This window comes from Cheilinus undulatus, linkage group 21, assembly GCF_018320785.1.
Source record: "Cheilinus undulatus linkage group 21, ASM1832078v1, whole genome shotgun sequence".
In the NCBI taxonomy this organism is placed as follows: domain Eukaryota; kingdom Metazoa; phylum Chordata; class Actinopteri; order Labriformes; family Labridae; genus Cheilinus; species Cheilinus undulatus.
In genome coordinates this window covers 41876289-41893789 of record NC_054885.1, presented here as the reverse complement: position 1 = coordinate 41893789, position 17501 = coordinate 41876289, and the positions used below count along the sequence as shown (strand labels likewise).

General features: G+C 44.0%; 1 protein-coding gene across 1 annotated transcript; it reads left to right on the top strand.

Annotated features, from left to right (window-relative positions):
* The first annotated feature begins 668 nt into the window (after positions 1-668).
* On the top strand, positions 669-16083 carry rras (RAS related). Its single transcript, XM_041817597.1, has 6 exons — positions 669-1300; positions 6671-6758; positions 6895-6997; positions 8707-8815; positions 11876-11994; positions 15002-16083. Exons 1-6 carry the CDS (start codon positions 1214-1216, stop codon positions 15087-15089), a joined length of 594 nt encoding a protein of 197 aa, XP_041673531.1. The 5' UTR covers positions 669-1213; the 3' UTR covers positions 15090-16083.
* The last annotated feature ends 1418 nt before the right edge of the window (positions 16084-17501 follow it).

Genomic DNA, 17501 nt, shown 5'->3' with positions numbered 1-17501 from the left:
TAGTACATTATTAGAAGATTTAAGTGTAGTGTACTCTGACTACGGAATGATCCATACAGCTGTTGTTACCTCTCTGCCTCCACAGCGCCCTCTCTGGCTGCTGTTGTTACCTCTCTGCCTCCACAGCGCCCTCTCTGGCTGCTGTTGTTACCTCTCTGCCTCCACAGCGCCCCCTCTGGCTGCTGTTGTTACCTCTCTGCCTCCACAGCGCCCCCTCTGGCTGCTGTTGTTACCTCTCTGCCTCCACAGCGCCCCCTCTGGCTGCTGTTGTTACCTCTCTGCCTCCACAGCGCCCTCTCTGGCTGCTGTTGTTACCTCTCTGCCTCCACAGCGCCCCCTCTGGCTGCTGTTGTTACCTCTCTGCCTCCACAGCGCTCCCTCTGGCTGCTGTTGTTACCTCTCTGCCTCCACAGCGCCCCCTCTGGCTGTAGGTGACCTGAGCGTGTTCAGGTACAGGTGAGGAATGTTTTCCCTCAGGGCTCAGGTAGACAGACCACACCTAGACTCACATCAACACTTAATAATCTATACATCTATTGATCTACTCTTCATTGATCCAGATGGTTCTGATCAGGATGACGTCAGCTGACCTGCCCTCGCGCTGCTTTTTCACATCCTGTTCAGAAGGAGTCTGCGGTGACGTCACGAACCCCCCGATTGACCAAATAAGGAAAGTGACAAACGGCAGAGGAATGTTCAACTCAGATTTCACCTCAATCATCCAGCAGACAGTCCGGTTTTAATCAGGACCTGGTACCCAGGAACGACCACCAGAGCCCTAACGGCCCCCCTTACGGAGACTTCACTAACTCTAACTCAGTCCAGCTGCAGCCCTGGTCCGGGTTTGGTACTTTAGTCAGTCTGCTGGGGAAGAGGAAGCGGCTCCTCCCTCAGACCTTCAGACCTTCAGCTGAGACCAGCCCCAGTCCGGAGCTCCACAGGCCACCGAGAAACAAGCTCTGACCGAAAACAGGCGTCTGTCTCCGCCTGGGATCAGAGGGAAGACCCGCTGCTGGACTACCGAGAGTCCGGAAACCATGGTCACCGAGTGACCGAGTTTAGACCTCAGACCGAGGACTGATCGGACCCGGGGCCTCTGCTGGGAACCCTCCCCTCCCCGAGACCAGGACTAACACAGACCCGTTTAAACCCGGAATAAACTCAAGAAAAAACCCAGGATAAAGTCCAGGATCAGACCCGGTTCAGGGTCAGAATGAGCGCCGAGGAGGAGAGATTCAAACTGGTGGTGGTGGGAGGAGGGGGGGTGGGCAAGAGCGCGCTCACCATCCAGTTCATCCAGGTAGGCATCGATTAATCACTCACTCAATCAATCAATCAATCAATCAATCAATCAATCAATCAATCACAGGCTGTTTGATCTCTGAGTTATCATCTTTATTGATCAGCTGATGGTGATCAATATGAGCTAATGAACCCTCTGAGAGTCAGTCTGTAAAGATGATCAATAACACCAAAAAGTTAACTGAACTGATGGATCAGTGATTGATTACTCTGATTATCTGTTAACACTCAGAGCTAAACACAGAGATGATAGATGATCAATAATGAACATAAATCTCCTCCACCCTCTAAACTACAGAAACATTGGAAACATCTGTCAAAGATTCAGGTTTTCCTCCACAGCTGTAGACTTCCACAGGGATTCTCTCCCTCTGTAGGGGAATTTCCTGCAGTTTTCCTGAAGTTTTCTTAAGATATTCCTTTATAAGTCTAGCAAGGGGAAATTCCAAATTTACAGCAGCAAGAGTGGAGTAAACTAAGCACACGAGGATAAAAGAGCGTGAATAAATACAAATCAGGAAAAATAGAAATGTAAGTTACAAATCCAAAATTACAGCTGTTTATTGGATAGGGGAGCCTTTTATATGAACATCAATACACACAGATGCACGTACATCATTTTATATATAGGCTCTGTATGGACATGTGTACAGATTATACAGATGAATGTGGTTTATTGCACATTCCTGAAGTTATCCTGAAGTTATCCTGAAGTTTTCCTGAAGTTTTCCTGAAGTTTTCCCAGTCATCCTGTTAAAGCTGGGTTTATTAGTCCTGGGACATTTGAACAACCCTGATCTAGTGTTTGTAATAACTGAAAGCGGTTCATTCTTGTTGATGTTAACATTATTGGTTTCACTGTGGATCTCTGAGGATCTCTGAGGGTCTCTGAGGGTCTCTGTGGATCTCTGAGGATCTCTGAGGGTCTCAGTGGATCTCTGAGGAACTCTGTGGATCTCTGAGGATCTCTGAGAGTCTCAGTGGATCTCTGAGGAACTCTGGATCACTGAGGATCTCTGAGAGTCTCAGTGGATCTCTGAGGAACTCTGTGGATCACTGAGGATCTCTGAGAGTCTCAGTGGATCTCTGAGGAACTCTGTGGATCTCTGAGGATCTCTGAGGATCTCTGTGGATCACTGAGGATCTCTGAGGGTCTCCTTGGATCTCTGAGGAACTCTGTGGATCTCTGAGGGTCTCAGTGGATCTCTGAGGAACTCTGTGGATCTCTGAGGATCTCTGTGGATCTCTGGGGGTCTCAGTGGATATCTGAGGATCTCTGTGGATCTCTGAGGGTCTCTTTGGATCTCTGTGGATCACTGAGGTTTCGAGACTCAAAGTGAGAGGACTCCATCTACGACTGCAGTCCTGGTTCTATCAGCTGTGATGTCTAACCTTCAAAGATCTGATCGGACCCCCCCCTCTACGATGGTCAGAGCTCCTTTAAAGGATTGTTCCTCTGTTTTTACTGTCTAACCCTCTGATTACCCGCTGAGCTCAGGTTCAGATGTGGTTATTGCTCCACTCAGAGTTAGCCAACGTCGTCTGTGGTGACGCTAACATGACAAACGTTCACACAGACGGAGCCGCGAGCTCTGGTTAACACTGAAGACCTAACAGATCACATCTAGCTAACCCTCTGTGACGGAGTTTAGACAACATGATGAGGCTTTTAGAGGTTATGGTCAAACATCCTGCCGGCTCCTCACAGACCTATCTGGGTTATACAGACTGACCTGAGGCAGTGATGAAGTTTTAGAGTTAAACTTTGAGAGTAGAGGGAGTGACTCATGCTGACAGGAACACACATGTTTAACAGCTGAATGTCGAATCTGCTAGAGCTCCTCTGAGTTATGAAACAAGCTGGAATTCATCCTGATGAAATACAACAGCAAACAAAGTCATCATCAACACCACTGACTCCGGATTTCTGTCCACCCAGCTCTCCTCCTCCTCCTCCTCCACCTTCTCCTCCTCCTCCTCTTCCTCCTCCTCCACCTTCTCCTACTCCTGCTGCTGCTGGTGAAATTTAACAAGAAAAAAATATTCACTGATAAATGATCAGATCTGAAATCAGCTCTATTAGAAGGTTTATGGTAACACCAAGCCAGGAACAGAAGACAGGCCTTTCTCTGAAATGGGCTCTATTAAAATTCCATATATGTAAAGATACCTGTTCTGTTAGGGTTCCTGGTATGTTAGGGTTCCTGGTATGTAAAGATTCCTGTTCTGTTAGGGTTCCTGGTATGTAAAGATTCCTGTTCTGTTAGGGTTCCTGGTCTGTTAGGGTTCCTGTTTTGTTAGGATTCCTGGTCTGTTGGGGTTCCTGATATATAAAGGTTCCTTGTCTGTTAGGGTTCCTGGTATGTAAAGGTTCCAGTTCTGTTAGGGTTCCTGCTCTGTTAGGGTTTCTGGTATGTAAAGGTTCCTGGTATGTAAAGGTTCCTGTTCTGTTAGGGTTCCTGGTATGTAAAGGTTCCTGGTCTGTTAGGGTTCCTGGTATATAAAGGTTCCTGGTCTGTTAGGGTTCCTGATATGTAAAGGTTCCTGTTCTGTTAGGGTTCCTGGTATATAAAGGTTCCTGGTCTGTTAGGGTTCCTGATATGTAAAGGTTCCTGTTCTGTTAGGGTTCCTGGTCTGTTAGGGTTCCTGGTATGTAAAGGTTCCTGTTCTGTTAGGGTTCCTGGTATGAAAAGGTTCCTGGTCTGTTAGGGTTCCTGGTCTGTTAGGGTTCCTGGTATGTAAAGGTTCCTGGTTTGTCAGGGTTCCTGCTCTGTTAGGGTTCCTGATATGTAAAGGCTCCTGTTCTGTTAGGGTTCCTGGTTTGTAAAGGTTCCTGTTCTGTTAGGGTTCCTGGTATGTAAAGGTTCCTGTTCTGTTAGGGTTCCTGTTCTGTTAATGTTCCTGGTATGTAAAGGTTCCTGGTCTGTCAGGGTTCCAGTTCTGTTAGGGTTCCTGTTATGTAAGGGATCCTGGTATGTAAAGGTTCTTGTTCTGTTAGGGTTCCTGGTATGTAAGGGATCCTGGTATGTAAAGGTTCCTGTTCTGTTAGGGTTCCTGGTATGTAAAGTTTCCTGCCCTGTTAGGGTTCCTGGTATGTTAGGGTTCCTGGTATATAAAGGTTCCTGGTCTGTTAGGGTTCCTGGTATGTTAGGGTTCCTGGTCTGTTAGGGTTCCTGGTTTGTAAAGGTTCCTGTTCTGTTAGGGTTCCTGGTCTATTAGGGTTCCTGGTATATAAAGGTTCCTTGTCTGTTAGGGTTCCTGGTATGTAAAGGTTCCAGTTCTGTTAGGGTTCCTGCTCTGTTAGGGTTTCTGGTATGTAAAGGTTCCTGTTCTGTTAGGGTTCCTGGTCTGTTAGGGTTCCTGGTATATAAAGGTTCCTGGTCTGTTAGGGTTCCTGGTATATAAAGGTTCCTGGTCTGTTAGGGTTCCTGGTATGTTAGGGTTCCTGGTATGTAAAGATTCCTGTTCTGTTAGGGTTCCTGGTATGTAAAGATTCCTGTTCTGTTAGGGTTCCTGTTATGTAAGGGATCCTGGTATGTAAAGGTTCTTGTTCTGTTAGGGTTCCTGGTATGTAAGGGATCCTGGTATGTAAAGGTTCCTGTTCTGTTAGGGTTCCTGGTATGTAAAGTTTCCTGCCCTGTTAGGGTTCCTGGTCTGTTAGGGTTCCTGGTATGTTAGGGTTCCTGGTATATAAAGGTTCCTGGTCTGTTAGGGTTCCTGGTATGTTAGGGTTCCTGGTCTGTTAGGGTTCCTGGTTTGTAAAGGTTCCTGTTCTGTTAGGGTTCCTGGTCTATTAGGGTTCCTGGTATATAAAGGTTCCTTGTCTGTTAGGGTTCCTGGTATGTAAAGGTTCCAGTTCTGTTAGGGTTCCTGCTCTGTTAGGGTTTCTGGTATGTAAAGGTTCCTGTTCTGTTAGGGTTCCTGGTCTGTTAGGGTTCCTGGTATATAAAGGTTCCTGGTCTGTTAGGGTTCCTGGTATATAAAGGTTCCTGGTCTGTTAGGGTTCCTGGTATGTTAGGGTTCCTGGTATGTAAAGATTCCTGTTCTGTTAGGGTTCCTGGTATGTAAAGATTCCTGTTCTGTTAGGGTTCCTGGTCTGTTAGGGTTCCTGTTTTGTTAGGATTCCTGGTCTGTTGGGGTTCCTGATATATAAAGGTTCCTTGTCTGTTAGGGTTCCTGGTATGTAAAGGTTCCAGTTCTGTTAGGGTTCCTGCTCTGTTAGGGTTTCTGGTATGTAAAGGTTCCTGGTATGTAAAGGTTCCTGTTCTGTTAGGGTTCCTGGTATGTAAAGGTTCCTGGTCTGTTAGGGTTCCTGGTATATAAAGGTTCCTGGTCTGTTAGGGTTCCTGATATGTAAAGGTTCCTGTTCTGTTAGGGTTCCTGGTCTGTTAGGGTTCCTGGTATGTAAAGGTTCCTGTTCTGTTAGGGTTCCTGGTATGAAAAGGTTCCTGGTCTGTTAGGGTTCCTGGTCTGTTAGGGTTCCTGGTATGTAAAGGTTCCTGGTTTGTCAGGGTTCCTGCTCTGTTAGGGTTCCTGATATGTAAAGGCTCCTGTTCTGTTAGGGTTCCTGGTCTGTTAGGGTTCCTGGTTTGTAAAGGTTCCTGTTCTGTTAGGGTTCCTGGTATGTAAAGGTTCCTGTTCTGTTAGGGTTCCTGTTCTGTTAATGTTCCTGGTATGTAAAGGTTCCTGGTCTGTCAGGGTTCCAGTTCTGTTAGGGTTCCTGTTATGTAAGGGATCCTGGTATGTAAAGGTTCTTGTTCTGTTAGGGTTCCTGTTCTGTTAGGGTTTCTGGTCTGTTAGGGTTCCTGGTATGTAAAGGTTCCTGTTCTGTTAGGGTTCCTGGTATGTAAAGTTTCCTGCCCTGTTAGGGTTCCTGGTCTGTTAGGGTTCCTGGTATGTTAGGGTTCCTGGTATATAAAGGTTCCTGGTCTGTTAGGGTTCCTGGTATGTTAGGGTTCCTGGTCTGTTAGGGTTCCTGGTTTGTAAAGGTTCCTGTTCTGTTAGGGTTCCTGGTCTATTAGGGTTCCTGGTATATAAAGGTTCCTTGTCTGTTAGGGTTCCTGGTATGTAAAGGTTCCAGTTCTGTTAGGGTTCCTGCTCTGTTAGGGTTTCTGGTATGTAAAGGTTCCTGTTCTGTTAGGGTTCCTGGTCTGTTAGGGTTCCTGGTATATAAAGGTTCCTGGTCTGTTAGGGTTCCTGGTATATAAAGGTTCCTGGTCTGTTAGGGTTCCTGGTATGTTAGGGTTCCTGGTATGTAAAGGTTCCTGGTCTGTTGGGGTTCCTGTTATGTAAAGGTCTCTGATCCTTGTATGGTGTAAACAAGTCTTTTATCCTACTGTTTCCCGTTCAAACTCTGTTTTCTGCTCAGTCTTACTTCGTCTCGGACTATGACCCCACCATTGAGGACTCGTACACTAAGATCTGCACCGTGGATGGGAAAGAGACCAGACTGGACAGTAAGAACCACACCTCTCTCTCTCTCTCTCTCTCTCTCTCTCTCTCCCTCTGTCAGTCTTGTGCTGAGTTTCAGGCTTTTGTTGAGTAGTATAATAGTTCTCTGTATCATAAATCTAACCTCTGCCTCTCTGACAGTCTTGGACACCGCTGGTCAGGAGGAGTTTGGAGCCATGAGGGAGCAGTACATGAGATCTGGAGAAGGATTCTTATTAGTGTTTGCTCTCAACGACCGCGGCAGGTAATCCACCTGAGTCTGAGGTCTCACCTCCTCGCAAACAGAGTCGTTATTGTGAAGGCAGGAGAGTCAATATGACATCAGACAATAACTGATATGATAATACAGGTTCATCTAAAAACTGAGAATATTATTAAAGGTTCAATATTTTTGTCTCTCATGTCAGAAAGGTAAACCCATATATTATACAGAGTCATCACACACAGAGTGAAATATTTCAGCCTTTATTTCTCTAAATGTTGATGATTATGGCTCACAGATAAGAAACCCAAAATTCAGAGTCTCAGAAAATGAGAATCTTGTGAAAAAGTTGAATATTGTAAAGTCATGGAGTCACACCCTAACCAGCTGATGAAGTCCAAACACCTGCAGAGGTTCCTGAGCCTTTAGATGGTCTCAGTCTGGGTCAGTAGGATCCACAATCATGGGGAAGACTGCAGACTGGAAAGAGGTCCAGAGGACAGTCACTGACACCCTCCACAAGGAGGGGAAGGTCAAAGGTCATTGCTAAAGAAGCTGCTTGTTCAGAGTGCTGTATCCAAGACCTGGACTACAAATGTGGCATTCCTCATGTCAATCCACTCCTGAACCAGAGACGTCAGAAGAGTCTTACCTGGGCTGTGGAGACAAAGAACTGGACTGTAGTGGTCTCAGTGGTCCAGAGTCCTCTTTTTTAGATGAAAGCACATTTAGCATCTCATTTGTAAGTCCAGGTCCCAGAGTCTGGAGGAAGAGAGGAGAGGACCAGAATCCAGCTGTCTCCAGGTCCAGTTTGAAGCTTCCACAGTCAGTGGTGGTTTGTCCTCTTCTGGTGTCGGTCCACGGTGTTTATCAGGTCAAAGGTCAGTGCAGCCATCTACCAGGAAGTTTTAGAGTCCTTCATGCTTCCCTCTGCTGACCAGCACCATGGAGATGCTGATTTGATTTTCCAGCAGGACTTGGCACCTGCCCACACTGCCAAAGGTACCAAAAGCTGCTTCAGTGACCATGGAGTTACTGTGACTCTGAGCTGAACCCCATAGAGAATCTATGGAAGATGAGAGACACCAGACCCAACAATGCAGATGACCTGAAGGCCGCTATCAAAGCAACCTGGGCTTCATTACACCTGAGCAGTGCCACAGGCTGATCGCCTCCATGCCACGCCGCATTGATGCAGTAATTCATGCAGAAGGAGGCCCAACCAAGTATTGATGCATAGAAATGAACAGACTTTTCAGAAGCCTGACATTTCTGTCTAAAACATCCTTTTATTGATCTTATTAATATTCTCATTTTCTGACTCTGAATTTTGGGGTTTCTTATCTGTGAGCCATAATCATCAACATTTAGAGAAATAAAGGCTGAAATATTTCACTCTATGTGTAATGAGTCTATATAATATATGGGTTTACCCTTCTGACATGAGAGACAGAAATATTGAACTTTAAATGATATTCTCAGTTTTTAGATGAACCTGTATTTTTAATGTAGTCCTCAATCAGAACAATCAGAATAATGGATCAGACGGATTGTTCTCTTCTAGTTGTTCTCTACTAGATGTTCTCTTCAGGTTCTCTTACAGGTCCTTTAGTCCATTAGATGTCCTAGAGACTGTAGACCATCCAGAGAACAAAATCTGGATCATACAGATTCATGAATAAGATTCCACATCAGAATTTAAGTTTTCCTTTTTTAACCTCCATGTTTTTGTTTCCTGTCACGTCGTTCAGCTACCATGAAGTCCAGAAGTTCCACACGCAGATCCTGAGGGTGAAGGACAGAGATGACTTCCCCATGGTTCTGGTGGGAAACAAGTCCGACCTGGAGACCCAGAGAGTGGTGAGACTATATATCTTCTTATATATCTGATGGTTTCTGATGGTTAATGGTTTCTGTTGGTTAATGGTTTCTGATGGTTACTGGTTTCTGATGGTTAATGGTTTCTGATGGTTAATGGTTCCTGATGGTTACTGGTTTCTGATGGTTAATGGTTTCTGTTGGTTAATGGTTTCTGATGGTTACTGGTTTCTGATGGTTAATGGTTTCTGATGGTTAATGGTTCCTGATGGTTACTGGTTTCTGATGGTTAATGGTTTCTGATGGTTAATGGTTTCTGATGGTTACTGGTTTCTGATGGTTAATGGTTTCTGATGGTTAATGGTTCCTGATGGTTACTGGTTTCTGATGGTTAATGGTTTCTGATGGTTACTGGTTTCTGATGGTTAATGGTTTCTGATGGTTACTGGTTTCTGATGGTTACTGGTTTCTGATGGTTAATGGTTTCTGATGGTTAATGGTTCCTGATGGTTACTGGTTTCTGATGGTTAATGGTTTCTGTTGGTTAATGGTTTCTGATGGTTACTGGTTTCTGATGGTTAATGGTTTCTGATGGTTACTGGTTTCTGATGGTTAATGGTTTCTGTTGGTTAATGGTTTCTGATGGTTAATGGTTTCTGTTGGTTAATGGTTTCTGTTGGTTAATGGTTTCTGATGGTTACTGGTTTCTGATGGTTAATGGTTTCTGATGGTTACTGGTTCCTGATGGTTAATGGTTTCTGATGGTTGATGGTTTCTGATGGTTACTGGTTTCTGATGGTTAATGGTTTCTGATGGTTAATGGTTCCTGATGGTTACTGGTTTCTGATGGTTAATGGTTTCTGTTGGTTAATGGTTTCTGATGGTTACTGGTTTCTGATGGTTAATGGTTTCTGATGGTTAATGGTTCCTGATGGTTACTGGTTTCTGATGGTTAATGGTTTCTGATGGTTAATGGTTTCTGATGGTTACTGGTTTCTGATGGTTAATGGTTTCTGATGGTTAATGGTTCCTGATGGTTACTGGTTTCTGATGGTTAATGGTTTCTGTTGGTTAATGGTTTCTGATGGTTACTGGTTTCTGATGGTTACTGGTTTCTGATGGTTAATGGTTTCTGATGGTTACTGGTTTCTGATGGTTACTGGTTTCTGATGGTTAATGGTTTCTGATGGTTAATGGTTCCTGATGGTTACTGGTTTCTGATGGTTAATGGTTTCTGTTGGTTAATGGTTTCTGATGGTTACTGGTTTCTGATGGTTAATGGTTTCTGATGGTTACTGGTTTCTGATGGTTAATGGTTTCTGTTGGTTAATGGTTTCTGATGGTTAATGGTTTCTGTTGGTTAATGGTTTCTGTTGGTTAATGGTTTCTGATGGTTACTGGTTTCTGATGGTTAATGGTTTCTGATGGTTACTGGTTCCTGATGGTTAATGGTTTCTGATGGTTGATGGTTTCTGATGGTTACTGGTTTCTGATGGTTAATGGTTTCTGATGGTTACTGGTTTCTGATGGTTAATGGTTTCTGATGGTTACTGGTTCCTGATGGTTAATGGTTTCTGATGGTTACTGGTTCCTGATGGTTAATGGTTTCTGATGGTTGATGGTTTCTGATGGTTACTGGTTTCTGATGGTTAATGGTTTCTGATGGTTACTGGTTTCTGATGGTTAATGGTTTCTGATGGTTACTGGTTTCTGATGGTTAATGGTTTCTGATGGTTACTGGTTCCTGATGGTTAATGGTTTCTGATGGTTACTGGTTCCTGATGGTTAATGGTTTCTGATGGTTGATGGTTTCTGATGGTTACTGGTTCCTGATGGTTAATGGTTTCTGATGGTTGATGGTTTCTGATGGTTACTGGTTTCTGATGGTTAATGGTTTCTGATGGTTACTGGTTTCTGATGGTTGATGGTTTCTGATGGTTAATGGTTTCTGATGGTTACTGGTTCCTGATGGTTAATGGTTTCTGATGGTTGATGGTTTCTGATGGTTACTGGTTTCTGATGGTTAATAGTTTCTGATGGTTACTGGTTTCTGATGGTTGATGGTTGCTGATGGTTACTGGTTTCTGATGGTTACTGGTTTCTGATGGTTAATGGTACCTGATGGTTAATGGTTTCTGATGGTTAATGGTTCCTGATGGTTACTGGTTTCTGATGGTTAATAGTTTCTGATGGTTGATGGTTTCTGATGGTTGATGGTTTCTGATGGTTAATAGTTTCTGATGGTTGATGGTTGCTGATGGTTACTGGTTTCTGATGGTTAATAGTTTCTGATGGTTAATGGTTTCTGAGGGTTGATGGTTGCTGATGGTTACTGGTTTCTGATGGTTACTGCTTTCTGGTGGTTACTGGTTTCTGAAGGTTGATGGTTTCTGATGGTTACTGGTTTCTGATGGTTACTGCTTTCTGATGGTTACTGGTTTCTGATGGTTAATGGTTTCTGATGGTTACTGGTTCCTGATGGTTAATGGTTTCTGATGGTTAATGGTTCCTGATGGTTACTGGTTTCTGATGGTTACTAGTTTCTGATGGTTGATGGTTTCTGATGGTTACTGGTTTCTGATGGTTGATGGTTGCTGATGGTTACTGGTTTCTGATGGTTAATAGTTTCTGATGGTTACTGGTTTCTGATGGTTGATGGTTGCTGATGGTTACTGGTTTCTGATGGTTACTGCTTTCTGGTGGTTACTGGTTTCTGATGGTTGATGGTTGCTGATGGTTACTGGTTTCTGATGGTTAATAGTTTCTGATGGTTACTGGTTTCTGATGGTTGATGGTTGCTGATGGTTACTGGTTTCTGATGGTTACTGCTTTCTGGTGGTTACTGGTTTATGAAGGTTGATGGTTTCTGATGGTTACTGCTTTCTGATGGTTACTGCTTTCTGATGGTTGATGGTTCCTGGTGGTTTTGACAGGAGGTTAGAAATGACAAGGTTATATAAATGACCAGAGTCAGAGGGATGAATGAGTGAGGTATGGTTGACATCGGAACTTTTGAGTTTGATCCAGAATCCTGTTTAGATATAAATCAAATACACAAACTCACCATGCATCTCTGTCTGTTGTTCATCTTTCTGTCTGTAGATCTCCAGAGAGGACGCTCAGGCATTTGCCTCAGAGAACAGGATCCACTACATGGAGGCTTCGGCCAAGAACAGGTACAACGTGGACGAGGCCTTCATAGAGCTGGTCCAGATCATCAGGTACAGACTTCATTTATTTTTTCATTCATTTATTTTTACTTTTATTGGTAGAGGACAGGGCAGGCTCCAGGGCCCAGGTCCTCCAGCAGGCTCCAGGGCCCAGGTCCTCCAGCAGGCTCCAGGGCCCAGGTCCTCCAGCAGGCTCCAGGGCCTCTGGCCACCTGTCAGGATGGTGACGGACAGTCATGGCAGACCTATGAGAGCAGAGATTGGCTGTGTTCAGGCTGTTCTGGTTTGTCTGGGGAGAGAGCCGTTGGTCAGATGGTCCTTTAAACCTTGACTGTAAATCTGTAGAAGACAGCTGACGGTTCCTGAGAGCTGACGGGGAGAGGAAACTGTTGTATGGATCTTGGCCCTCAGTTTGGAGATAGTTCTAGGGCTCGCTCCAATACCAACTTGGTTTTGGAGAACATCGGCTCTATCCAGATCAGTCAAATATGCCGATTCTTGGAGCAGACACTGACTGACCACTAGGACCACCAGCAGGGCCCACGCTCATAGGCGCTGCTTATCAGGAGCCAGTCAGACACCTGCCAGCACCTGAGGGTACCAGAAGCTCAGAGCAAGAGTCAATAGTAGAATCAGCTGTTAAGCAGAGAAGATTCTGAACATTTTTCCTGGACTTACCTATAGACTCAGCTCTGCTGCTCATCCCACAAATGAATGTTCCTTACAGATGTAGCTCCTTTTAAAAGGAAAAAAACAGGGACAGGGGTTAGGCTTAGGGTTAACCTGGGGCCAAGGACTAAGAACCATTGTTACAAGAAAGAATGACTCTACCAAACACTCTTTTACTGTCTTCTGTTTTAGTTTAGATGGCAGGTCCATGTTTGCTCTGTTTAACCCTCTGGAGTCTACTAACAAATCACATGACCGATTAAAGGTGGCTTAGCAGCAAGATGCAGCCTCACTGAGTCTCCAGTTCAACTTGTGCTGAAAGTATGGATTTCAAACTATATACCAGTTTTTAAATTGTGTTGATAGGCCGAGTAAAAGCAGACTACTGATAAATAATTGATGCCATGCAGTGCTGTACAAAACTCTGCTCTTTTGTTAAATTTGTAGATAATAATATGGACGTTGCATTCTAAGTTATTAAAGTGGTTCATTAAACATGTTTGGGGTTTTCATGTGAAAACAAACTTTTTCCTACTGGTATTTATGTTTGCTGTGTGAATTTAGGCCCAACATGTTACTGCAGTATCGCAGAATGAAACAAAGGTCAGATCAAAAGAAGTCAAAAGCATGAAAACCTTGACCAGAGAGAGGCTGACATCAGTTTCATGTCAAAGCAGCGTTGGCGTTAATGATGAGAGCAGACGAAAGGTGTTAGGAAATGTTGGTTATAATTTAGATTCTGGTTAATTATCATCAGTTTCATGACTAAAGCAGTGAGCTGTATACATTTACACTGCGTTCCACATTATTATGCAAACGACGTTTTTCTCTGATTTTCTAAATATCAATGCAAATGACAGTCAGAATATTTTTCAAGTCATCAGCAGTTAGAGTATAATTCAAATGTTTTTGAACAAACTTCATAATGATAACTATTATTTTTTTGAAAATAAAAACCTCAAAATGCACTTTTCCACATGTTCCACATTATCAGGCAGGCCACAGGTTTCAGCAACATGGGAAAGAAAAAGGATCTCTGCTGCTGAAAAGTGTCAAATAGTGTAATGCATTGGACAAGGAATGAAAACATTCGATATTTCAGGAAAAATTAAGCATGATCATCGTACTGTGAAGAAAGTAGTGTCTGATTCAGAGCACAGACGGGTTTGTGCAGATAAAGGCATAATGAGGAAGGTTTCTGACAGACAGATTCATCAGATTAAGAGAGCAGCTGCTAAAATGCCATTACAAAGCAGCAAACAGGTATTTGAAGCTGCTGGTGCCTCTGGAGTCCCACCAACCTCAAGGTGTAGGATCCTCCAGAGGCTTGCAGTCGTGTATAAACCTACTATTCAGCCCCCCCTAACCAATGCTCACAAGCAGAAACGGTTGCGGTGGGCCCAGAAATACATGAAGACTCATTTTCAAACAGTCTTGTTGACTGATGAGTGCCGTGCAACCCTGGATGGTCCAGATGGAGGAGTAGTGGATGGTTGGTGGATGGCCACCATGTCCCAACGAGGCCGGGACGTCAACAAGGAGGGGGCGGAGTCATGTTTGGGCCGGAATCATGAGGAGAGAGCTGGTAGGCCCCTTTAGGGTCCCTGAAGGTGTGAAAATGACCTCGGCAAAGTATCTAGAGTTTCTGACTGACCACTTTCTTCCATGGTACAAAAAGAAGAATCGTGCCTTCTGTAGCAAAATGATCTTCATGCATGACAATGCTCCATCTCATGCTGCAAAGAATCCCTCTGTGTCATTGGCTGCTATGGGCATAAAGGAGAGAAACTCATGGTGTGGCCCCCATCCTCCCCTGACCTTTAACCCTACTGAGAACCTTTGGAGCATCCTCAAGCTAAAGATCTATGAGGGTGGGAGGCAGTTCACATCAGAACAGCAGCTCTGGGAGGATATTCTGACATCCTGCAAAGAAATTCAAGCAGAAACTCTCCAAAAACTCACAAGTTCAATGGATGAAGAATAGTGAAGGTGATATCAGAGAAGGGCTCCTATGTTAACATGAACTTGGCCTGTTCAGATGTTTTTGATTGAAATAGTTTTGATTTCAGTAAATATGACCTCCTAATGCTGCAATTTCTACAAAAGACCATTTTCACTTCTTTACAAACTATAAATTGTTTTAAAAAACTGTTGTGCTTAATAATGTGGAACAGTGCATTTTGAGGTTTTTATTTTTTTTAAAAATAATTTTGTCATTATGAAGTTTGTTCAAAAACATTTGAATTATGCTCTAACGGCTGATGACTTGAAAAATATTCTGACTGTCATTTGCATTAATATTTAGGAAAATCAGAGAAAAATATCATTTGCATAATAATCTGGAACACGGTGTATATCCTCTCTCTCACTCTCTGTCGCTTGTCCTCAGGCGGTTCCAGGAGGTTGAAGCTCCGCCCCCTCCGTCTCATCACCCCGGGAAACAGAAAGGAGGGGGTTGTCCTTGTGTCCTCCTGTGAGGGCGGTTACCATGGAGACCAGCTCGTCCACAGAGGAGAGATAGTGATGGACCAGGAGCTTCATCGTTTTTTTATATTTGCACTTTGACCAAAAGTTTTTTTACTGAGCTCCTGTGAGCCCTGAGGCTGATCAGAAACCAAAGATAATTGATTATTGATTATTGATAACTGATGTTTATCCTGGTGTTTATAGTTTATCATGGTGCCTGTTAGCTCTGTGTCACAGCTGGAGCTCCTCCCCCTTTAAACTGTCCATATAGATAGTCCCTACAGAGTCAGCCATGTACATATTATTGATTATTGATGTCTTATCAATGATGTCTGAACCATTTCAACATGTGGCACACCCTACCACCACTGAGTGGTCATGATGTGTTCCTGCCTGCAGGGGGCAGCAGAGAGACGGCCTTAGATTTAGTGAGTCTCTGGTTTCTGATTGTGTTTCAGTCCTGTTTATCAAACAGAGGTAGTTTTTTTTTTTTTTTAGGTTTTTGGTACTTTTTCAACTTTAGATTTAAAAAATAAGAGAATCTGCTTTGAACCAGACCGTATCAGGGTCTGATCATCTCTGACAAATGTATCCTCTACAGAGATCAATCAGCTCTGATCAGGTTTAATTTGATCAATAACAGCAGTAAAGATAGGTTTAATGTTTATAGGCTAATGCTGGAGCAGATCAGCTCCTGTTTTCACCTTTTCATGTTTTTCTCCTGTTTGAGCTTCAGTTAGACTTTTCTTCTTAATATAGATGCAGGGGGTGGGGGGGATGATGATGATGATGATGATGATGGTTATGATGATGATGGTGAGGAGATCCTGGTGTTAATGCAGTAAAGTTGAAACATCGCCCCCTACTGCCAGGACTCTCAGTCTTTAAAGTTGTTTTCTTTGAATTCATATTTATATTCTGGGATTTAAGCATTTTTTTCACAGGATAATTTTTATGAGTTAGAAATTAAATTGCTTTTATACTTTATTAAATTTTTACACAAACCCTCTTCCCTCCTGTCTTTATTGAGCCTTAAAATTTAAATCTGTGTTGATGAATCTAAATCAGCTGATCGATGAAGATGTGTGAAATATCCTGATCTACATGTGCTTCCCTGACATGAACTCTGTTTGTTACGTTTGATTTTAACTGTTTAACTATCATGTTAACGGTCCAACCAGTCTACCCCAGTACTACAGAGGAACACCAGTCTACACCAGTACTACAGAGGAACACCAGTCTACACCAGTACTACAGAGGAACACCAGTCTACACCAGTACTACAGAGGAACACCAGTCTACACCAGTACTACAGAGGAACACCAGTCTACACCAGTACTACAGAGGAAGACCAGTCTACACCAGTCTACACCAGTACTACAGAGGAACACCAGTCTACACCAGTACTACAGAGGAACACCAGTCTACCCCAGTACTACAGAGGAACACCAGTCTACACCAGTACTACAGAGGAACACCAGTCTACACCAGTACTACAGAGGAACACCAGTCTACACCAGTACTACAGAGGAACACCAGTCTACACCAGTACTACAGAGGAACACCAGTCTACCCCAGTACTACAGAGGAACACCAGTCTACACCAGTACTACAGAGGAACACCAGTCTACACCAGTACTACAGAGGAACACCAGTCTACACCAGTACTACAGAGGAACACCAGTCTATACCAGTACTACAGAGGAAGACCAGTCTACACCAGTCTACACCAGTCTACACCAGTACTACAGAGGAACACCAGTCTACACCAGTACTACAGAGGAACACCAGTCTACCCCAGTACTACAGAGGAACACCAGTCTACACCAGTACTACAGAGGAACACCAGTCTACACCAGTACTACAGAGGAACACCAGTCTACACCAGTACTACAGAGGAACACCAGTCTACCCCAGTACTACAGAGGAACACCAGTCTACACCAGTACTACAGAGGAACACCAGTCTACACCAGTACTGCAGAGGAACACCAGTCTACCCCAGTACTACAGAGGAACACCAGTCTACACCAGTACTGCAGAGGAACACCAGTCTACACCAGTTCTACAGAGGAACACCAGTCTACCCCAGTACTGCAGAGGAACACCAGTCTACCCCAGTACTACAGAGGAACACCAGTCTACACCAGTACTACAGAGGAACACCAGTCTACACCAGTACTACAGAGGAACACCAGTCTACCCCAGTACTGCAGAGGAACACCAGTCTACACCAGTACTGCAGAGGAACACCAGTCTACACCAGTACTGCAGAGGAACACCAGTCTACACCAGTACTACAGAGGAACACCAGTCTACCCCAGTACTGCAGAGGAACACCAGTCTACACCAGTACTACAGAGGAACACCAGTCTACACCAGTACCACAGAGGAACACCAGTCTACCCCAGTACTGCAGAGGAA

What these genes read in the sequence shown, in the direction of transcription:
- rras (XM_041817597.1), top strand. Translation starts at nt 1,214, where the DNA reads ATGAGCGCCGAGGAGGAGAGATTCAAACTGGTGGTGGTGGGAGGAGGG. An exon ending in GCTCTCAACGACCGCGGCAG is followed by an intron (nt 6,998 to 8,706) that starts GTAATCCACCTG and finishes CACGTCGTTCAG; the next exon opens with CTACCATGAAGTCCAGAAGT. An exon ending in ACCTGGAGACCCAGAGAGTG is followed by an intron (nt 8,816 to 11,875) that starts GTGAGACTATAT and finishes TTCTGTCTGTAG; the next exon opens with ATCTCCAGAGAGGACGCTCA.